This window comes from Tamandua tetradactyla, chromosome 5, assembly GCF_023851605.1.
Source record: "Tamandua tetradactyla isolate mTamTet1 chromosome 5, mTamTet1.pri, whole genome shotgun sequence".
Taxonomy (NCBI): Eukaryota; Metazoa; Chordata; class Mammalia; order Pilosa; family Myrmecophagidae; genus Tamandua; species Tamandua tetradactyla.
Genome location: NC_135331.1, coordinates 169,065,640 through 169,089,425, shown reverse-complemented (window position 1 = coordinate 169,089,425; position 23,786 = coordinate 169,065,640). Strand labels below are relative to the sequence as shown.

Genomic DNA, 23,786 nt, shown 5'->3' with positions numbered 1-23,786 from the left:
TAATGGCTTCCTCTCTCAGCTTTGCTGGGATTTTCTCTGTCTTTTATCCTCTTTAAAAGGACTCCACTGGGCAGGCCATGGTGGCTCAGCAGGCAGAGTTCTCTCCTGCTATGCTGGAGACCCAGGTTCATTTCCTGGTGCCTGCCCATGTGAAAGATAAGAAAAGGGACTCTGCTTAGAGAATTAAGACCCACCTTGAGTGAGGTGGGCCACATCTCAGTCGAAATAACCTGATCAAAAGGCCCCACCCACACAGGTCTACACCCGTAGGAATGGGGTACATGCAGCTTCAAACTACCACAGATGTCTCTGTTTCTAGGCCTTCTCAGAACACGAGCTAGGTAAGACAGTTGAGTCTCCTTATTTATGATAGTTATGTTCTCTGAGGTTGCCGCAAGGACTGTGGTAGTGAATACCGAACCATTTCTCTTAGGAGAAATACAAAGTTAGCTGCCTGTGAGCCTCTGACCACACAGCATTTGCATCAGCATAGTCAACACGTGACTTTGCTTTATGTGTGTTTCTATTTAAAGACATCGTTTTAATAAATAATGTTGTTTCACTGGCACTAAACTCATGGCCAACAGCACTATAGCTCACTCCTGAATGAAGCTTATCTAACCCACACGTTTTCTCCATATGGCGCTTTACAGCCCTCTTGTTCTTAGGAACAACAGGCAGCACTGAGGCACTGTGCTTGGGGACCATTTTAAACAGTTAGAAATCATCAACAGAACATAAAAATGTGAAAGATGTGTAGGACACTTGTTTCAGTATAAAAGCTGAAGCAACAAAGCAGAGGGTCACCTTGTTCTCAGGCCCAGCTGAGAGCGTGTGTGTCAGACAACTTGATTTTTTTGCCGTTCTTTGTGAATGACTGTGAAAGCACTGCGAGATTTGATTTGGGGGTTATAAATTAATCTTAGCAAGTAGGCAAAAATTTGCAGATATGCAATCTGCGAATACTTAGGAACAACTCTATGTTTACTGATCCGTGTATCCAAACCTATCTGTAAATGTTCATATGTCTCCTCATCTGTGTGTATATTAACCCTAAATATGGTGGAGTCCCTACAGATTTCCTTATGTTCTTTTTCAGCCTATAGGCCAGGTATAATAGTTTTTCCTCTCTTTGCAGATCGCAGATATTTCTCTATTTTGTATGTGCCTTCCAGAACATCTCTTGTGGCATCCACTATTTGGCTTCTGTGTTCATGACGGTCACCCCCCAGTATGTTTGCAAACCCCCAGGCAATGTGAGCCTCGTTCTTTTCCACCAACACATCATTTGGGACTTGGAGGACATCTGGACCCTGTTTTCCCCGGGCCAGGAAGACCACGTTGCCCTGCAGCTGCAGGATGGCAGTATCTGGGAGCTCCTGGGGTGTCGTATGTTCCGGAGGGAGGATGCCGTTTATCTGGAGTATGATTACCACGGCAGCCTCCGTGACGTTCCATGCTCAGATGGCTACGTCTATGACCGGAGCAAGTGGGAGAGCACCGTGGTGACCGAGTGGAACCTGGTCTGTCACCGAGAGTGGCTGGCGAAGCTGATCCAGCCCGTGTTTATGCTTGGCGTCCTGCTGGGCGCGGTGATGCTGGGCTACCTTTCTGACAGGTAAGGGGAAATGGGTAGGAGCGTTGCTTTAGTCTGGGGATCATTTTATCTTCTGTGTTTTTGAGGAGACAGGGAATTATGTCCAAAACTGCATTCATTTTCGTGTCTCCTCTCTAAATACCTATGTCCTTGCTGGTCTGTTATTTAGGGAGGCGAAAGGACACAGTGGCGAGTGGAACCAGCCTACCTGTGTGCAAATCCTGGCTCTAGCACGTATTAGCTGAGGAGCCTGGGCAAGTTGCCTGATTATCTGAATTTCAGGGTCTTGTTTGCAAGCTGTTGGTGAAAGTAACAGCACTCAGCTCCAAGGGTTGATGCAAAATTAATACAGAAAAGAGTCCCCTGGACATATAACTACTTAACTATTGGCTATTACTTTGAATATTTTTTTTCTTTAAAAAGACTTTCTTTATTTTTTAAAGAGGAATAGCCTGGTCTTAAGCAATAGTGTTTATGAAATTGTGGGTTTAATATACCAGGTATGTATTTCAAAAATACACATTAAAATGAACATGTAAGTCTTGAAGCAAGGTTCACCTGTATATGTACATGGATCACGCTTTAAATATCCTTACTTTAAGAGATCGATTTACTTGATCCACATGGTTGTCAATTTTACAAGCATGTGCTGGACACCGGGGATCTAAAGGCAATAGGGTAGGTCAAGAATCCCTGCATTTGGGACGTACCAGTCTAGTGTGGCTGAGAAACATGTCCAGTGAAAAATTGTAGGATGGTGTTGTAGCCAGGGTTATGTTAGATGTGAAAGCAACTCCTAGTGTACTAGAAAAGGCAAGAAAGGCGTATCCTGGTCCCCCCCCAAAAAATATCCTCTCCGGGGAGCGGCCTGTGAATAACAAAATTGGAAGAAAAGTGGAGTCTAGTTATTTGATGGCTGAAGTTATGTTTTAATGTTGAAGAATCTTCTGGGGAGGTGTGGAAATTTGGATGTCAGTGGGGGGAGGGACAAAGTGTGTTTGCGGGGAGCAAGGAGAAAGCCTTAGGTGTTGTCATGACTCACTCATCTTGGAGCTTAGTGACCGTAAGATAGGCAGAAAATGCCTAAGAAGTGGGTGAAGAGGCCCCTCCCACCCCCAGCCTTGAAGGCTTAGTTCATCAGGAGGCCTTAAAAATGGCTTGTAACTTAAGTCCAAAAGGAGGCAAGAAGTTAAAATCAGGCTAAAGACGACTCCGTAGGCCGGAGGTTAGGCCAGACAGGTGAGAAGGAAAGACAGAGTTTGGGAAAGGTGCTGGGTGATGAAATAAATGCCCCATCCCTGTGCATACACGTGCGCGTGCACACACACACCCTTAGCATCTCCGAAAGCTTATTCGTAAAGGTGCTACCTGAGATTGGAAAAGGACACGTGCAGAAGTCAGAGACACGGGCTGAGTATCACAACATCCCTAATCTGATGTCAAGGGGAGAAAGACGGGAATTATTTTATTCTTCTCAGAGTTAGAGTGTGTGAGGGGTGCAAGGGTCGTTCAGGGGTAGAATTCCCGCCTGCCACACAGGAGACCTGGGTTGGATTCCTGGCCCATGCACTTCCCAAAAACAAAACAAACAAGCAAACAACCAAATGAAAAAAAACAAACAAAAGCAAAAACTCGAGGGTGCTGCGATAAGGGGATACTCACATGGAGAAAGGTTGAAATGTGAACCCCCACACACAGCATACAAAGGAAAAAAAATGCATGTGTATTTGCTTCCTTCCCTCAAGTTATATTTGGTCACTTTAATGAACAGTGTTTTTATTTAACTTCTTTCATGGTCCTTTTTAAAATCTTCTTTTTGCTTTTCTAGTTTCAAAAGCAATGTGTTTAATCTTTCATCAGTTTTAACAAGATACCATACTAATGCAAAATGTCCACAATAGGGGGGTAAATGGGGAGGTTGATTTTTTACAAGACTTTTCTGTAAATCTACAATTCTCTAGTTAAATAAATAAAATATTTTTTAAAAAAGCAATGTGTTTACTGTAATCAATTCAAACCCTTCAGAAACGTGGACACTGAAAAGTGAAAGCCTTCCCTCATTGCTTTCTCACCCCCAAAACAAAGTTCCAGTTCTCAGAGACAGCTACTGTGAGGGTTTCACTGTAACCCTCCATGTTTTAAGAAAAATAAATAAATCACATTTTGTTTGGCTTGGCTTTGCTTAACCGTGTCTTCTGGGGCAGGGGAGAGGCGGATAATTGTTCTCCTGGCTAAGTTTTCTTTTCCTGGCCAAGCCCTGTGCTTACTGCTGGCTGGTGGCAGGAAACCAAAACACGGGCAAATGGGAGGGTAGGATGACCACCATTTGGTCGGTTTAAAATCGTTCTCCTGTTGTGCTTCCCTGCAACGTTAGGTTCTGGTAGAAAACATGAACAGCCCTAGGACGGGGATTGCTGAGGGACCGTTGAAAGGAGATTAGTTATTAAATATGTGAATATTCGGCTTTAAAAGGTTAGGAGGCAAATCCAGGGGGTGGTGAGGTGGTGAGGCAGCTTGTGGATGGGAAGAGACATTCCTGGGGTTTATGCCAACTGTGACCCTTTTCCTTTTGTTTCTGCCCAAGGATGAAGAAGCAAGAGCGGGCTAGGCTGAGAGGGATTCAGAGCCCAAAGATCTAAGGGGGCACCTCAGGGGGCCACTGCATGCTCCCCAGGGCGAGTTTGGAAGGAGGAAGTTCTCGCCTCCTGGAAAGAATGCTCAGAGTAGAAGGGAAGCCATTGGCGGGTGAGGTGGCCACGGATAGGCCTTAGGGCATGGGGTTTACAGTCCATACTCATGGCATTAATTTCCATTAAGCCTGAGGAGAATCAACGTTATCGAAAGCAGGAATCACTTAATTACAGGCTACTTTATCTTCTTAAAATACCCAGTTAGACCTAGCTATTTGGATTTTTTAAAACTTGTTTTCTAGTTATAGAGGCTATTTAAATAATACATTAATATGGTTAATAGCTATTAACTCTGTTCAGTAAATCCACCCATTTTTTTTTTTTAACTTTTTTATTGTATAATATAACATATATTCAAAGCAAAGAAATAAAAAAAGCAATCGTTTTCAAAGCACTCTTCAACAAGTAGTTAAAGGACAGATCCCAGAGTTTATCATGGACTACCATGATATAATCCTCTCAGATTTTTCATTCTAGCTGCCCCGGAATATAGGAGGCTAGAAGGAATAAATGTTTCTATCATCACAATCGACTTTTATTTTTCTTTTTTGTAAAAAATAACATATATCCAAAAAAGCAATAAATTTCAAAGCACAGCACCACAATTAGTTGTAGAACATATTTCAGAGTTTGGTATGGGTTGTAATTCCACAATTTTAGATTTATTTTTTTGCTGGAATCGTAACCCAAGTCTACGACATGGCAGGCAAGAATTCTGCCACTGAGCAACCGTGGCCCACCCTAGGTTTTTAATTCTAGATGCTCTAAGATATTGGAGACTAAAAGAAATATCAATTTAATGATTCAGTAATCATATTCATTTGTTAAATCCTATCTTTCCTGTATAACTCCACCATCACCTTTGATCTTTCTATCCCTCTCTTTAGGGGTGTTTGGGCTATGGCCATTCTAACTTTTTCATGTTGGAAGGGTCTGTCACTAATATGGGCTAGGGAGATGGAACTAGCTAACGTCCTAGAGAGGCTGGGCCCTCTAGGTTTCAGGATTTACCTCTTCCAGGGACCCATCTGGAGGTTGTAGGTTTCTGAAAAGTTACTCTAGTGCATGAAACCCTTGTGGAATCTTAAATATTGCCCTACGTGTTCTTTAGGATTGGCTGGAATGGACCGGGTTAGGATTTGGCAGGTTATGATGGTTAACAATGTCTAACTGAAGCTTGTATAAGAGCAACCTCCAGAGTAGCCTCTCGACTCTATCTGAATTCTCTCTGCCACTGATACTTTATTAGTTATACTTCTTTTCCCCCTTTTGGTTGGGATGGAATTGTTGATTCCCGTGGTGCCACAGCCGGACTCATTCCCGGGAATCATCTTTCATACTGCCAGACCTGGTAAATCCACCCATTCTTATTGTAAAGCAAAACCAGGCAAAAATGAGATAAATTATTTTTTCTTAATTAATTATGTAATTGGAGAGCTACATCGTTTGGGCTATGAGCCCATTGCCAATATGATATAATATTCACAGACAGAGTGCTGAGGATTAAAAAATAAAAAGCTTTCTGCCACCCACAGATCACCTAGTATTAGTCAAGTAGATGAATTATTGGCCTCTAAACTCAAAATTATAAATTAGCAATTATGTAGAGAATAGAGGCAGGTGCGTTAGAAAGATTGAAAACTGTTGTACCAGAACAGTATGCTTGTGAAATGTTTATAATATTTACTCCAGAAGGTAGAACTTTATTCTTAATCTTTAAACATTATTGTACAATGGTGTGTGTTATATTAAGAGAAACTCAAGTGGCTTCTCATAGGTGGTATGTATTACCATTTTCATTTATTATGCTATTGCATAAATTATCACTTGGGCTTTTTCTGTTGAAATGTGTTGAATGCTTGAAATTGAGGCTAAAAATATTTGCAACTACACCATGCTGTATGACAAAAATAAGATGTAAATAATGCTTTTAAAAAGAGATCAGAATACAGACTGTGTTAAAGAAAATAAAACTTCATTTCTTCATTTCTAAGCTTAGTGTAGTTAAATAAACATTTATTAGATGCCCAGCGTACATCAGGGATTTATGTTTCGAAAAGTCTGAGAAGTTGTAACCACAACCAGCACTCATTTGGATGTGTAGCTCCAATTAACATCACCTGAGAGTTCAAAAAAACAAACAAACAAAACAAAAAACTCAAGCTAGTAAATTAGTTTGGCATGGTCCCAAACTGGCAGTGCCGTTATGACTTTGGAAAAAGGAAATTAACATCCTCTTTGGAAGAACTTGGCGAGATGCTGGCGAGAATAGGGAGTAAAATGAACTCTCATCCGGCCGGCGGGAATTACACTGGGAAAACTTTGAAGACTGGTTTGACGTTGTGTAGGGAAGTCTGCGATGTGCTCCCCCACAGTGCTGTAGGGTATGTACTCCAGAGAAGCTTTTGCAAATATCCACATGGGCCCATGCGTGAGAATGTTCCTACAGCACTATTCCTCAGCCTTGTGGTGCAAGCAACCCAAATGTCCTTCGACAATGCAATGGACACAGGTCACATTGCAGTATATTCTTGCAGTGAGGTGTGTTTCATGAACCACAGTAAAATGGAACAGCACAGATGGACCTACAAAACATAATACTGAGTGAGAGAAGCAAAAGAGGAAATAAAACATACAGTATGATTCTATTATAGAAAGTTTAAATACTAACAACACTAACCTATATTATTTAAGGTTGCTTTTGAAAATGGAATGAGAGCAAAATTAGGATTATTATAAAAATTAGGATAATGGTTCCTCCTAAAAGGGAGTAAGGGGTTTGTAATCAGGAAGAGAAGTCTAGAAGTTATTGGGAGGCTGGCATGATCGATTTCTTGCCTTGGGTTGTGATTTCATCAGTGCTTGACTCATGATTTCAGCAGTACTTGACTCTTTATTATGGTCTAATTTGTACATAAATATTTTTTATGCATTCTTATGTGTGTATAATGTAGTAATGTAAAAACAAAAAGGAGGACTTCCAGAGAAGATGGCGGCTTAGTAAGACGCGCGGATCTTAGTTTCTCCTCCAGGACAGCTACTAGGGGAGAAGAAACGATACAGAACAGCTCCCAAAGCCACGACAGAGATAAAAAAGACAGCGTACCCCATCCTGGAATGGCTGGCTGGCTGAGAGAACCCACTCCGGTGAGATCGCCGAGGGGCACAGGCTTCACCGGGCAGGGCGGCAAGCGGCCGGAATCACTCCCTTCCCCCTCCCTGGGCCGGCTGGGAGAATTGGATCGGAAATCTACAGGCCGCGGAGAACACGACGGGGGGGGGCCCCTTCCAAACCCGTGACTCCCCGGGAACGTGCACTCTCCCGGGCAGGCCGCTGCGGCTGGCGCCCTCTCGTCACGCTTGGCGCCCCAGGCCGACTAGGAAATTCAGACGGGCGCTTTCCCAGGCTGCGGTGGCCAGCGACCCTCCCCGCGTTCAGACCCCGGGCCGGCTGGCACTCTTCCAAGCCGCTTCGGCTAGCGAACCTCCCGGACGGTGAGAGTTTTCCAAAGTTAACGGACCCACAGCACCTTTTACTGGTGGGACCCGCAGACAAACGTGTGCCACGAGCGCCACCTACTGGGCAGGATAAGAAAAACAGAACCCAGAGATTTCACAGAAAAATCTTCCAAACTTTTGGATCCAACACCCAGGGAAATCTGTCTAAATGCGCAGACACCAGCAGAAGATAACGGATCACGCTCAAAAAGTTGAAAATATGGCCCAGTCAAAGGAACAAACCAATAGTTCAAATGAGATACAGGAGCTGAGACAACTAATGCTGAATATACGAACGGAAATGGAAAACCTCTTCAAAAACCAAATCGATAAATTGAGGGAGCACATGCAGAAGACAGGGGCTGAACATAAAGAAGAAATAGAAAAACTGAAAAAACAAATCACAGAACTTATGGAAGTGAAGGACAAAGTAGAAAAGATGGAAAAAACAATGGATACCTACAATGACAGATTCAAAGAGACAGAAGATAGAATTAGTGATTTGGAGGATGGAACATCTGAATTCCAAAAACAAGCAGAAACTATTGGGAAAAGAATGGAAAAATTTGAACAGGGTATCAGGGAACTCAAGGACAACATGAAGCGCACAAATATACGTGTTGTGGGTGTCCCAGAAGGAGAAGAGAAGGGAAAAGGAGGAGAAAAACTAATGGAAGAAATTATCACTGAAAATTTCCCAACTCTTAGGAAAGACCTAAAATTACAGATCAAAGAAGTGCAGCGCACCCCAAAGAGATTAGACCCAAATAGGCGTTCTCCAAGACACTTACTAGTTAGAATGTCAGAGGTCAAAGAGAAAGAGAGGATCTTGAAAGCAGCAAGAGAAAAACAATCCATCACATACAAGGGAAACCCAATAAGACTATGTGTAGATTTCTCAGCAGAAACCATGGAGGCTAGAAGACAGTGGGATGATATATTTAAATTACTAAAAGAGAAAAACTGCCAACCAAGACTCCTATATCCAGTAAAATTGTCCTTCAAAAATGAGGGAGAAATTAAAACATTTTCAGACAAAAAGTCACTGAGAGAATTTGTGACCAAGAGACCAGCTCTGCAAGAAATACTAAAGGGAGCACTAGAGTCAGAAATGAAAAGACAGAAGAGAGAGGTATGGAGAAGAGTGTAGAAAGAAGGAAAGTCAGATATGATATATATAATACAAAAGGCAAAATGGTAGAGGAAAATATTATCCAAACAGTAATAACACTTAATGTTAATGGACTGAATTCCCCAATCAAAACACATAGATTGGCAGAATGGATTAAAAAACAGGATCCTTCTATATGCTGTCTACAGGAAACACATCTTAGACCCAAAGATAAATATAGGTTGAAAGTGAAAGGTTGGGAAAAGATATTTCATGCAAATAGCAACCAGAAAAGAGCAGGAGTGGCTATACTAATATCCAACAAGTTAGACTTCAAATGTAAAACAGTTAAAAGAGACAAAGAAGGACATATATACTAATAAAAGGAAAAATTAAACAAGAAGACATAACAATCATAAATATTTACGCACCGAACCAGAATGCCCCAAAATACATGAGGAATACACTGCAAACACTGAAAAGGGAAATAGACACAAATACCATAATAGTTGGAGACTTCAATTCCCCACTCTCATCAATGGACAGAACATCTAGACAGAGGATCAATAAAGAAATAGAGAATCTGAATATTACTATAAATGAGCTAGACTTAACAGACATTTATAGGGCATTACATCCCACAACAGCAGGATACACCTTTTTCTCAAGTGCTCATGGATCGTTCTCAAAGATAGATCATATGCTGGGTCACAAAGCAAGTCTTAACAAATTTAAAAAGATTGAAATCATACACAACACTTTCTAGAATCATAAAGGAATGAAGTTGGAAATCAATAATAGGCCGAGTGCCAGAAAATTCACAAATACGTGGAGGCTCAACAACACACTCTTAAACAATGAGTGGGTCAAAGAAGAAATTGTAAGAGAAATTAGTAAATACCTCGAGGCGAATGAAAATGAAAACACAACATATCTAAACTTATGGGATGCAGCAAAGGCAGTGCTAAGAGGGAAATTTATTGCCCTAAATGCCTATATCAGAAAAGAAGAAAAGGCAAAAATGTGGGAATTAACTGTTCACTTGGAAGAACTGGAGAAAGAACAGCAAACTAATCCCAAAGCAAGCAAAAGGAAAGAAATAACAAAGATCAGAGCAGAAATAAATGAAATTGAAAACATGAAAACAATAGAGAAAATCAATAAGACCAGAAGTTGGTTCTATGAGAAAATCAATAAGATTGATGGGCCCTTAGCAAGATTGACAAAAAGAAGAAGAGAGAGGATGCAAATAAATAAGATCAGAAATGGAAGAGGGGACATAACTACTGACCTCACAGAAATAAAGGAGGTAATAACAGGATACTATGAACAACTTTACGCTAATAAATACAACAATTTAGATGAAATGGATGGGTTCCTGGAAAGACATGAACAACCAACTTTGACTCAAGAAGAAATAGATGACCTCAACAAACCAATCACAAGTAAAGAAATTGAATTAGTCATTCAAAAGCTTCCTAAAAAGAAAAGTCCAGGACCAGATGGCTTCACATGTGAATTCTACCAAATGTTCCAGAAAGAATTAGTACAAACTCTCCTCAAACTCTTCAAAAAAATTAAAGTGGAGGGAAAACTACCTAATTCATTCTATGAAGCCAACATCACCCTCATACCAAAACCAGGCAAAGATATTACAAGAAAAGAAAACTACAGGCCAATCTCTCTAATGAATATAGATGCAAAAATCCTCAATAAAATTCTAGCAAATCGTATCCAACAACATATTAAAAGAATTATACATCATGACCAAGTAGGATTCATCCCAGGTATGCAAGGATGGTTCAACATAAGAAAATCAATTAATGTAATACACCATATCAACAAATCAAAGCAGAAAAATCACATGATCATCTCAATTGATGCAGAGAAGGCATTTGACAAGATTCAACATCCTTTCCTGTTGAAAACACTTCAAAGGATAGGAATACAAGGGAACTTCCTTAAAATGATAGAGGGAATATATGAAAAACCCACAGCTAATATCATCCTCAATGGGGAAAAATTGAAAACTTTCCCCCTAAGATCAGGAACAAGACAAGGATGTCCACTCTCACCACTATTATTCAACATTGTGTTGGAGGTTCTAGCCAGAGCAATTAGACAAGAAAAAGAAATACACGGCATCAAAATTGGAAAGGAAGAAGTAAAACTATCACTGTTTGCAGACGATATGATACTATACGTCAAAAACCCGGAAAAATCCACAACAAAACTACTAGAGCTAATAAATGAGTACAGCAAAGTAGCAGGTTACAAGATCAACATTCAAAAATCTGTAGCATTTCTATACACTAGCAATGAACAAGCGGAGGGGGAAATCAAGAAACGAATCCCATTTACAATTGCAACTAAAAGAATAAAATACCTAGGAATAAATTTAACTAAAGAGACAAAAAACCTATATAAAGAAAACTACAAAAAACTGCTAAAAGAAACCACAGAAGACCTAAATAGATGGAAGGGCATACCGTGTTCATGGATTGGAAGACTAAATATAGTTAAGATGTCAATCCTACCTAAATTGATTTACAGATTCAATGCAATACCAATCGAAATCCCAACAACTTATTTTTCAGAAATAGAAAAACCAATAAGCAAATTTATCTGGAAGGGCAGGGTGCCCCGAATTGCTAAAAACATCTTGAGGAAAAAAAACGAAGCTGGAGGTCTTGCACTGCCTGACTTTAAGGCATATTATGAAGCCACAGTGGTCAAAACAGCATGGTATTGGCATAAAGATAGATATATTGACCAATGGAATCGAATAGAGTGCTCAGATATAGACCCTCTCATCTATGGACATTTGATCTTTGATAAGGCAGTCAAGCCAACTCACCTGGGACAGAACAGTCTCTTCAATAAATGGTGCCTAGAGAACTGGATACCCATATGCAAAAGAATGAAAGAAGACCCATGTCTCACACCCTATACAAAAGTTAACTCAAAATGGATCAAAGATCTAAACATTAGGTCTAAGACCATAAAACAGTTAGAGGAAAATGTTGGGAGATATCTTATGAATCTTACAACTGGAGGCGGTTTTATGGACCTTAAACCTAAAGCAAGAACACTGAAGAAGGAAATAAATAAATGGGAGCTCCTCAAAATTAAACGCTTTTGTGCATCAAAGAACTTCATCAAGAAAGTAGAAAGACAGCCTACACAATGGGAGACAATATTTGGAAATGACATATCAGATAAAGGTCTAGTATCCAGAATTTATAAAGAGATTGTTCAACTCAACAACAAAAAGACAGCCAACCCAATTACAAAATGGGAAAAAGACTTGAACAGACACCTATCAGAAGAGGAAATACAAATGGCCAAAAGGCACATGAAGAGATGCTCAATGTCCCTGGCCATTAGAGAAATGCAAATCAAAACCACAATGAGATATCATCTCACACCCACCAGAATGGCCATTATCAACAAAACAGAAAATGACAAGTGCTGGAGAGGATGCGGAGAAAGAGGCACACTTATCCACTGTTGGTGGGAATGTCAAATGGTGCAACCACTGTGGAAGGCAGTTTGGTGGTTCCTCAAAAAGCTGAATATAGAATTGCCATACGACCCAGCAATACCATTGCTGGGAATCTACTCAAAGGACTTAAGGGCAAAGACACAAACGGACATTTGCACACCAATGTTTATAGCAGCGTTATTTACAATTGCAAAGAGATGGAAACAGCCCAAATGTCCATCAACAGACGAGTGGCTAAACAAACTGTGGTATATACATACGATGGAATATTATGCAGCTTTAAGACAGGATAAACTTATGAAGCATGTAATAACATGGATGGACCTAGAGAACATTATGCTGAGTGAGTCTAGCCAAAAACTAAAGGACAAATACTGTATGGTCCCACTGATGTGAATGGACTTTCGAGAATAAATGTGGAATATGTCATTTGTAACAGAGTCCAGCAGGAGGTAGAAACAGGGTAAGATAATGGGCAATTGGAGCTGAAGGGATACAGACTGTGCAACAGGACTAGATACAAAAACTCAAAAATAGACAGCACAATAATACCTAATTGTAAAGTAATCATGTTAAAACACTGAATGAAGCTGCATCTGAGCTATTGGTTTTTGTTTTGTTTTGTTTTGTTTTTACTATTATTACTTTTATTTTTTTCTCTATATTAACATTCTATATCTTTTTCGGTTATGTTGCTAGTTCTTCTAAACCGATGCAAATGTACTAAGAAACGATGATCATGCATCTATGTGATGATGTTAAGAATTACTGATTGCATATGTAGAATGGTATGATTTCTAAATGTTGGGTTAATGTCTTTTTTTCCATTAATTAAAAAAAAAAAAGAGAAGGGGTAATTGGAGCTGAAGGGATACAAACTGTGCAACAGGACTGGATATAAAAACTCAGAAATGGACAGCACAATACTACCTAATTGTAATGCAATTATGTTAAAACATTGAATGAAGCTGCATGTGAGGTATAGGTTTTTTTTTCTCTCTATTATCGTTTTAATTCTTATTCTGTTGTCTTTTTATTTCTTTTTCTAAATCGATGCAAATGTACTAAGAAATGATGAATATGCAACTATGTGATGATATTAAGAATTACTGATTGTACATGTAGAACGGAATGATTTCTAAATGTTTTGTTAATTTTTTTAATTAATAAAAAAAAAAAGTCAATAGAAAAAAAAAAAGGAATAAGACCTGATCTTTAATTCTTGAAAGGCTAACAGTCTTGTAGAGGGTACATTTTTAAACAGATAACTTCATGAAATTGAGTAATAAATGAATAATTGAATAGTAATTTTGAAAGTAAATTGAATAATAAATACTATTAAGATAATAATGACTCACATTTGTGGGCAGTTTCTGTGCGCTAGTACTATTCTAGATGCCTTGTTTGTATTACCTCATTTACTCCTTTAATGGAATTTGTGAGGTGGGCACTATTGGCCCCGTTTAGATTGGAAATGGAAGCTCAGAAAGTGCACTTGGAAAGTAAGGGTTGGGGCTGGGATTTGAACCCAGACCTGTATACCTAACTACTACATCACACTGTCTCTTAATTTCTATGAGACTCCACAGGTTGGTCTGAGAAGGCTTCACATTTGACCCAGGTTTTGAAAGTGCAATACAAATTGTCAGCTGGAGAAGGGCTTTCCAGGGGGAGGGGGCGGCCTGATGTCATGAGAGGCCCTAGTGTGTTCAGAGGGTTGTTGGATGGTCATTGTGGCAGAAGTGAAGGATGGATGAAGGAAACAACAGGCAGCAAAACCATCAGCAGGATTGTCTTATTTCTAGGAAGTATGGGTGTTATCCTGGGGTGACGTTAGGTAGACTGGTTGGGAGCTGTTGGGATGATGTAAGAATGGTAAAGGCTCGAATGACAGCAGGAGAATTGGAGATGGAAAGATGGGAATATTTTGGTGGGCCTTTCTAAGTTTACAGAATTTATTAACCACTACAAGGGAAGTAGGAGAGCAGGAGGAGGCAGGTATTAAGATTTTAGGAGCTGGGATGGCAGTTGTCAACTACCTCAGGAAATACTTGGGAGAGAGTGACTTTAGAAGAGAAGGAAACATTTTAGACATTTTCCAGTGAGCTTGTATTATCCCTGGATTAAGAAAAAAAAATTCAAAATTAGCATCAACTATAAAAAAAATAAAGATTATACCTCTGTAGTACATTCAATGAGGCCAGAGGCCAGTGGGAAGTTAATAGTGCATACTTAGGAATGGCACTTGGAAAAGTAAATGAAATCAAAAGGTCAGAGAGTGCACAAGAAATCCAATCTTTGAAGGCAAGTTGGCCATCAAGGGGATATGAGTAGAACCAGGAGAGAGTGGTGTTCTGTAAGCTAAAGGAGTGCAGAGCCTGAGAAGCAGTCACAGTCAGTGGCACTGGAGAAGAAAGGCAGTGAAGGACCCAGAGAGACTGTTAGGAGGTCCCTGGTCACTGAAAAGTAATCTTGGAAAAGTTGGTTGTAACTTAGTCATCACAGCCTGATGTGATGAGTAGGAGGAAATGAGTAGGAGTTGAGGAAATAGACAAACCCTCCTGATAAGTCTATCAGTGGAGGAAATGTAAGATGACTAAAGGAGAGATAAGGTTAAGAAAAGGCTCTTGTCTTTGGGTGGAGAAGACTTAAACTGAAAGAAAAGAGTCAGAGAGGTTTTGACCCAGAAAAGGTGCAGAAAAAAGAAGAATTCATTGATAGAATAATTTCTCAGAGCAGATGAGAAGAGACGTGATCCAATATAAAGATGGCAGAATAGTATTTGGAGAGAAAGGAGTATGTGTCTCCAGAGAGGTGGGAAGAAGGGAAGGCTGAATGCAGATGCAGGTTATGTTGGTAAGTGGGCAGAGAAGGGAGCTGTGGGGCTTCCTTTCTTTGATCATCTCTGCTCTGTGCAGGAGGTGCAGCTTATCTACTGAGGGTGAAGAGATTGGGGTGCAAGAGGGGGTTGGTGAGTGATGGGCAAAGTATTTTTAGGTAGCACTCAGGGCTCAAATGAGATTAGGGAACATTAATGTGTGAGGCCAACAAATCTGATCAATGTGTGGGAGCAGAGAAGGCCAAGGATGTGAAGAAGATGAGGGTTTCCTATTTGCTTGCATATCCTGTGCTGTACCGAGAAAATTTCTGGTTGGAGTTTCAAAATGATATGTATATTTTTTGCCTTAAAACTCTATCAGAGGGCGGGCCGCGGTGGCTCAGCGGGCAAGAGTGCTTGCCTGCTATGCCGGAGGACCCCGGTTCGATTCCCGGCCCCAGCCCATGTAAAAAACAAACAAACAAACAAAATATAATAAAACAAGAAAATGTTTAAAGATGTTTCCCTTTCTTCCTCCCTTCCTTCCTTCCATCCTTCCTTCCTTCTCTCTGTCTTTCCTTCCCTTCCTCCCTCTCTCTTTAAAAAAAAAAAAAAAAAAAAAAAACTCTATCAGAGACAATCCACAAAATGGAAGAAAATATTTGCAAATCATATATCTAATAAGGGTTTAATATCCAGAATATATAAAGAATTCTTAGAACTCAACAATAAAAAGACAAATAATCCAATTTAACAAAGGTCAAAGGCTTTCAATTGACATTTCTCCAAAGAAGTTATACAAATGGCCAATAGCGTGTGAAAAGATGCTTAACTTCTTTAGTCACTAGGGAAATGCAAATCAAAAGTTTAAACATAGTCTTACCATATGGCCCAGGAATTCCCCTCCTAGGTATGTAACCAAGTGAATTGTAAACATATGTTCGCCAAAAAACTTGTATACAAATATTCATAGCAGCATTATTCATAATAGCCCCAAAGTATGAATAACCCAAATGTCCATCAACTGATAAATGACTGTATAAACAAAATATGATATATCCATACAATAGAATATTATTCAGCCATAAAAAGGAATTAAGTTCTTATACATGCATCAGCATGGATGAACCTGGAAAACGTTATGCCTCGTGAAAGAAGACAGTCATAGAAGCCACATATTGTATGATTCCATTTATATGGAATGTCCAGAATTGGCAAATCCATAGAGACAGCAAATAGATTAGTGGTTCCCAGGGGCTGGAAGGAGGAGGAAATGGGGAGTGATAGGTATGGGGTTTCTTTCTGATGAACATTGATGAAAGCGTTCTGCAAGTAGAGATGGTTGCACAACCCTGTGAATGTACTAAAAAACACTGGTTATACACTTTTAAAAGTTGAATTTCATGCCATGTAAATTTATCGCAATTTTTTAAATCTGTCATGAATATGATTTCTTCATTTGTTTGCTTTTTAGACAAAGAAATGCCCTTCTCAATTATGAACATACAGGGCAAGTAAGCACCCTTGATCTAGTTGCAGAATGTAGAAGGACCCATAGTAGGCAAAGCCAGTCCTGGTCCAACAGGCCAGAGAGCCAAAGTCCTAGAGGGGAGGTGTAGGTAAGGCCAAATCCCCTCCACTCCCCTCCAGCCCCAGAGTAGAGTCCTGTGGGGATGATCCAGAGTGATCGACCTTGTGTATATATAAGCCTTTGAAGAAATTCCATGTTAACTCATGATTTGACTGAAATAAATTGAATGTCAACAATCAAATACATAAACTACTAAAACTATAGGTAGCACTCAACCTTCATGGATTGGAGCAGGTGTTTAAACAGTTACAACCATACTTTGCTTCTTCAATCATGTGATTCTTATTTTTCAGAGTAGGAAGACGGCTTATCCTGTGGTGTACAAGCATTGGCCAATTGTTGTTTGGAATAGCCGTGGCATTTATGTTTGATTATTACAGCTTCATGGTCACCCGCTTCCTTCTTGCCATGGTAAGTTGTGTTTTCACCTCTTTAATTCTGCAGTATTGCCATATTAAACCTTAACTCTGTTTGGTTTGCTTGTGTAGAATCTAGTGTGAGAGATCAAGGACTAATCTTTGTTCACTCTGCTGCAGAAGTCCTTCTGTGGACTACTAATGCCTGGTGTTTAGAATGGAATTCATTAAAATGAAAAATGGTACCTAACTAGGCAGAAACTTTTTGCTTGGCTCTGTACCTGGGACACGCCCAAATCTCACAATCACTAAAGTATTGTTTTATTTCTGGGCAACTATATGGGTCTGGTCAGACCCTATACACATGAGCGAAATAGGTAGGTAAGGTATATTGTTAGTCATTTTTGCATGATGTGCAGTAAGAATGAAAGCAAGAGGGCATTAGACCCTCATTTTTTGAGAGACAGGATACATGGTGGGAAGGGCATGAGTTTGAACAACAGCTTTGTCACATATTGGCTTGTTAGCTGTATGACCTCAGACAAAAATCCTCTTTGAGCTTTAGTTTATGATCTGTCAACTATAGAAATTAACACCTGCTTCACTGGACCATTATCAGGATTCAGAGAGAGTAATTAAATGTAAGCATCGAGTGTGACACTTGGCACCGAGCTGGCACTGCCACGATGGTGACTGTTATTGCAGGTGGACCAGCGTGCATGGAAGCTGTTTCCATGCTCAGTGAGGCTTCCAGACAGGTTTCCAAACCACTCAACAACAGCAGCAGTGATTGTGCTCGGAGATTCACTGACCAACAACAATTGGGTGGAGTTTTTATCCTAAGGAAAAGCTTGTGATGGTGTCAAATGGAGCAGAACTTCTCACACCAGGGGGAAAGTCTGGGGGTTCAGAGAGAAGCCAAGGATCTCAGAAGAAGAGGTCACTGCACCCCTCAGGGAGCAAGTCAGTCTGGTCTTCATGGTTGGCTGATAAGGGTTTGTAGGAACCCACACAGGTGGCCAAAGGCAGGGAGGGTGCATAACAGAAATTTAGGGGATTTGAAAGTATTGGGTCTTTACAAAAGAGCAAATGTATATATATATATATTTGGGTATGTGAAGAGAATTTAATACAAAAGATAGAAACCAGCTGTTCTGCCTCCACTGAGGACACAGAAAGAGAGCATATGGCTCTGTAATTGCAGTGAGATTTGATGGGAGCCTTTCTGGAGAGGCCGATGTTTCGACAGAGGTATATAGGTCCTGCGAGGGTGTGAAGGTTCTCTTTTGGAAGGCTTAAGGGGATAATTCTGAAAATATCTCTTTCAGTTTTGCAAAATACCATGTGCTGGTTTCCAGAACCCCCATTAGGCAGCACCCCCAGAATATATCTACAGTGTACCGGCCTTAATTTTCTGTGGCTCTTTCCTTGATTTCATGGGGAGTAGGTTTCTGATAGGATTTGGAGTATCAAAGATGTGGGCACATTCATTTATTTAACACATTTGTTGATTTGCCGTCAGAGTGCAATGCTAATTAAGCCAGACCCAGGCTCTGTTTCAGCAACCCTACAGTCTGGTGGGAAACACAACATTGATCAGCCATCTTCAAGGTCAATACACTGCTGACAAAATGAGGGTGTAACAGTGAGGGCCAGGGGCTTTTTACTTCTGTGAGATGGGTGAGAGAAGAGCATTCCAGACAAAGGGAACAGCATGTGAGAAGGCCCTGAGATGATAGAGAATTGAAAGTCAGAATGTCTGGACAATAGACTGGGGGTGAGATACACTGATGAGGTGAAGGGAGGAGGGGCTGTGGGTGGGGTTAGAAAGGACCTTCAGATTCTGCCCTGTGTCTTAAAGGGCCATGGGAATCCGCTGAAGGGTTTTGACTTGAGTTCCCTGGTCATTCTGGCTGTTACATGGGATGGGGCTTGGTAGAGGTGAGGAATAGAGCATTGCCAGTGGAGGTGTGAATGGATGCAGGGGGTATTAGGAATTATTTAGGCGGCTGCTTGTGGTTTGCCTGACCACATGCATTCTGATATTTGATTCATTCTTTGTTTATTCCAAGAATCACGGTGTGTTGTTAATTATTATCTAAATTTTATCAAATGAAAAATAGGCCTGTTTGCAAAATAAAATTTTTATCACATCTGTTTTCTTCCCACTAGTTATAAAAGTTTTGTCTCCATTTGATGTGGATTTAACAATTAGGACTTCCTGCATAAGGGTAAATTGATGTGTACATTCACAAGGAACTGAGAAATCGATTCACACTGTAATGGAACACTGAAATGAAACAAAAGTCAGAATCTAACATCCATATAATAAATTATCTCTCAAGTTTGCCATTTGGGATGGGAAGGTGGGGGGGTGATGAAAGGGCCTATTCACCTAAGGGAGAAAGATGGACCAGATCGAATGCCATTGTATATATGTGATACGGGTTACAGAAAGCAATTCTTTGTCATTTTCTTTCTGGCCTCCATATGTGATTTGCAGGGAGTTATAAATGTGACCTTAAATCTGGACCACCTCCTCTCCTTTTCAGGTCGCAAGTGGCTATCTTGTGGTGATGTTTGTCTACGTGACGGAGTTCATTGGCATGAAGGCTCGGACCTGGGCCTCCATCCACGTGCATTCCTTTTTTGCTATTGGGATAATGGTGGTGGCTCTGGTGGGCTACTTGGTCAGGACCTGGTGGCTGTATCAGATAGTTCTCTCTGTGGTGAGCGTCCCCTTTGTCCTGTGCAATTGTATGCTCCCGGAGACTCCTTTCTGGCTTCTTTCCCAGGCACGATATGAAGAAGCACAGGAAGTAGTTGATACAATGGCCAAATGGAATAGAGTAAGCTCCTGCAAACTGTCGGAACTTATGTCTCTAGATCTAAATGGTCCTGTTGGTAATGACCTCTCCAAAGTAAAGAAGCACCACATAGCAGATCTGTTTCGTGACCGGAAGATTGCAATAAGGACGCTTTCCATTTGGCTGACTTGGTTCACAGGGAGTTTGGGATTCTACATGTTCTCCTTGAATTCTGTCAATTTAGGAGGCAATGAATATTTAAACCTCTTCCTCATGGGTAAGTAAGAAAATATATTTAAATGTGGCAATGAAGTGGAATTTCTAGCATGTTTTGTGTGTGTGTGTTTTGTCTTGTTCTACCAAGGAACATCACTCCCAGCCATATTATAAAGGTAACTTTTAGTGTTATACTATAACACTATAATACACATTATACTGTAACTGAGGTACATGGATATCTTTTCCTAAAAAATAAAAAAATAAAAAAAAGGAAGAAGTTCAGGAGAATTCATTTCCTCCCACCTTCCCTGTCCGCCTCTGCTTCTAGATTGTCTTCCTTCCCCCAGGCCCTCATCACAGAACTCCCTTCCCCAGAAGGAATTTATGTAAGGTTTGTCTTGTACCCTTTCCGTCCTCTTTCTAGGCATTTCCACACAATTCAGCCTATAAACATTGTCTACTTTAACATAAAGGAGCTCAGGGACCCCATATTGTTCTTTGTAAATTGCTTTCTTTTCCAAATTTAATATATTTGGGGCTTTTTATGTGGCCCCGGGCTCCCCTCTGCATAGATCTGGGTCCAGGGCTACAGGCCAATGCCTGAAAGATAACAGAAAGATTCTGTTATCTTTCTACCTCCTAATGTCCTAAATTTAGAAGTTTTTGTCAGTAAAATAGCATTTAAATACATGCAACATACAATTTGTGTTATATTTCTGTCATTTTAGTCACAGGTTAAAATGGCTTCAGAGACGGCTATGATATCTTGAGACGTGTCTCCCAACGTACACTAAATTTGAACTAAACCTTCCAGAAATATTAGAAATCTTTGTCTATCTAGTGTAGACTTAATTCCTGGTTCTTTCTGTGTAGGCTGCCTGTGGTCGATATTATCGTCAGAAAATCTTGCATTTAAATTTTTATACATAGAGGGCCACAGATAGTTCGTGGGTTAGAATGCCCGCCTTCTGTGCGGGAGACCTGGATTCGATTCCTGGATCATGTACCCCCCAAAAATGTATTTTTTTATGCACAGAGATGGTTTGGGGCTGGTGTGATTTCAGCTCTGATTTTGTGCCACCTGTGGGTGACAAATGCTCCAGTAGCTTCAAGAGATACCTTTGGGATTATGGTGGTAAGGGCAGGATGGAGGTCTGAGTGATTGGGGAGCCATGCATTATTAAATGAAGACAGTCGTGGTCCTTCATCCTAATCCCCAAAGGACTGAGGCTCATTGCATGCAGCATTTATATCGCAGACACAGACCAGCCAAAAATCAGGTATAGGCAGACGCCAGCAGCCTGCACCATCTACCCGAGTGAAATGAGTATATTTTTCTTTACACCACCCACCCCTTCTGCTGTCTGGCAATTGCTGCCCAGCTTTACGACACTCCAGGGCATTGGCCTGTAGCCCTGGACACAGATCTATGCAGAGGGGAGCGCGGGGCCAGAGATGGAGGGAGGCTGCGGGAAAGGGCCCTTGGCTTCCAGTCCCTAAACTGTTGCTTCCTCCCTTGGCTCAAATCATTTCATCTTAGTTGTAATGTGTGTGTGTGTGTAGGGGGGGGTCACAACCCCGGGCTGCTCTCATGAGGCTCTTTGGAGGATCATTTTATTATTTGATCCTGAAAAGATCTCGATAAACCTCAAAAAAAAAAAAGAGTAGAGTAATAGAAATACAGTCCTGGACTGCAACACGGGCCTGGGAAAGGGAGGCATTTCCTAGGGAGCTGTTTATATTTCAGTTAATGCAGGGAAAAGAGACCCTCTCTCTAAAGGGGCTCAGATGTTAATTTTGCAGTTCCCAGAGTCAGTTCTTTTCCGAGCAGCTGCAACCAAGTTTACTTTCTGATGTACCGCTAGTAATGTTCGCTCATAAAATAGGTAACCACCTCCGATGACATGCTCCCAAAGCTTCAGGAGGCATATGGAGCTGCCTCTCCAGATGCTTGTAACATTTGGTGGCTGAGTGGACGAATGTACATCACTCCTCAGAGGCTGTAGTGGGTGGTGTCCTGGGGTTAGGCAGTAGAGGGAGCAAAGCGTACATCACCATGCATTGCCTGCAAGATTTGAGCTGGTGAATGTTTTCCAAAGAGATGGTTAGGCTTGCTCAGTTTTATGCGTGGTCTCCTTGCTTTCTCTCTCTTTGGTTTTGGTTGATAGCTATAAAGTAGTTTTTGTTGTGTTTTTTTTAAAATCAATATCCATGATTCTTACTTTGGTTCTGCAAGGGAAGGATTTTTCAATCAATGGATTTATGGATTCGGCTCTTTACTTTTTGCTGTTGGAGAGTAAATAAGAGGTTCAAAAACAAAAGCCCTGGCCGCTAGAAGATTTATACTAGATGTTTAAATGTTTTGCTTTTAGATTTAAAATCTAGTAAGCAGTTACCATTAGTTTATATTCCTTACAGATACTGAGCTTTTCATTTTAGTTTCTAAGTTTAAAGTGGGGGATATAAACATGGCCCCTTAGTTCTGCCAAGCCTGAGAACCCGAAGATCACACGTTATCAATGGTGTCAATTCATTTACTTATTTATTCCTTCAGCAGGGCTGCCCTGCAGGTAAGATGTGTGTCCCTAGACCTAGGAGGATTTTGTGAACATTAGTTCATTTTGCAGGGAATGTGCTCCTGGCACCTCCTTGCTGAGTGTCAAAGTGGTAGGGCTTGCTGCCCCCCCAGGCAGTCCTTGGAGAATTCTTAGAAGGCTTCTGGGCGCCAGGAGAGGGCTGATCATTCCTTTTGGGCGGTGGGTGAGAAGACCCCCTTGCGCAGTTGGCTTACAGAGGCCCGTCTGCTCCATGCCAGGCGCAGTGGAACTTCCTGCCTACGTCTTCGTGTGCATTGGAATGGACAAGGTGGGAAGAAGAAATATTCTGACCTTCTCCCTTATGTTAAGTGCAGTGATCTGTGGTGTGATTATGGGGATCCCCCAGGTGAGTCCTTCATTATTTTACCTTTTATTCTTTGTAGGGAATGACTGTGCTCAGTCATGGCAGTTTGATGGGAGGATTTTGTGGCTTTTAAAATAAGCATGAAGAGCAGTTCTGGCATATGAAAAGAATATATCTAATATTTTAAAATATATTTTCTTAAAAACTATTATTTCTCTGTTATGAAAATAATACATGTTCATTGTATAAAAGTTTTTTCATTGTATAAAACTTAGAAGAAAAGAAAGAGGAATGCTTTTTAAAAAGCTCACAATCCTGCTTCCCAGAAATAGCATTGAATTTTTTTTAACTTAAAAAAAGATTGTGATAACATGTATATGTAACATAATACCAGGTGTTTTTCTTTAATGAATTTTTTAAAATAACGCTTTGCCCTGAAGTGTCTAATAAAGGTTATGATTAGGAAAATAATGTATTATTGCCTTTAAAAAGTTAGCAGAAACATGCAGGAATGTTCTTTCTTCAAGCAAATAGTCCTAATAAACATCTATTCATCCATCCATTTCATTCAACCAAGATTTTTCTGGCATCTGTTATGTGCCAGGAGCTGTTCTAGGTGCTGGGAATACATAGAAATCAAATTTCTGTAAGTGTAATGAATAAGAGTAAACGGGCTGAGGGATAGAGTGAATG

At 40.6% G+C, this 23,786-nt stretch overlaps 1 protein-coding gene across 1 annotated transcript in view; it reads left to right on the top strand.

Annotated features, from left to right (window-relative positions):
• The window catches only part of SLC22A16 (solute carrier family 22 member 16), a 43,917-nt gene that overhangs the window by 6,842 nt on the left and 13,289 nt on the right, over window positions 1-23,786 (top strand). Inside the window, exons 2-5 of the mRNA XM_077159293.1 lie at window positions 1,139-1,618; window positions 17,104-17,221; window positions 19,719-20,250; window positions 23,008-23,135. Coding sequence (XP_077015408.1) covers window positions 1,139-1,618; window positions 17,104-17,221; window positions 19,719-20,250; window positions 23,008-23,135 — 1,258 coding nt within the window. The remainder of the gene's footprint in view (window positions 1-1,138; window positions 1,619-17,103; window positions 17,222-19,718; window positions 20,251-23,007; window positions 23,136-23,786) is intronic.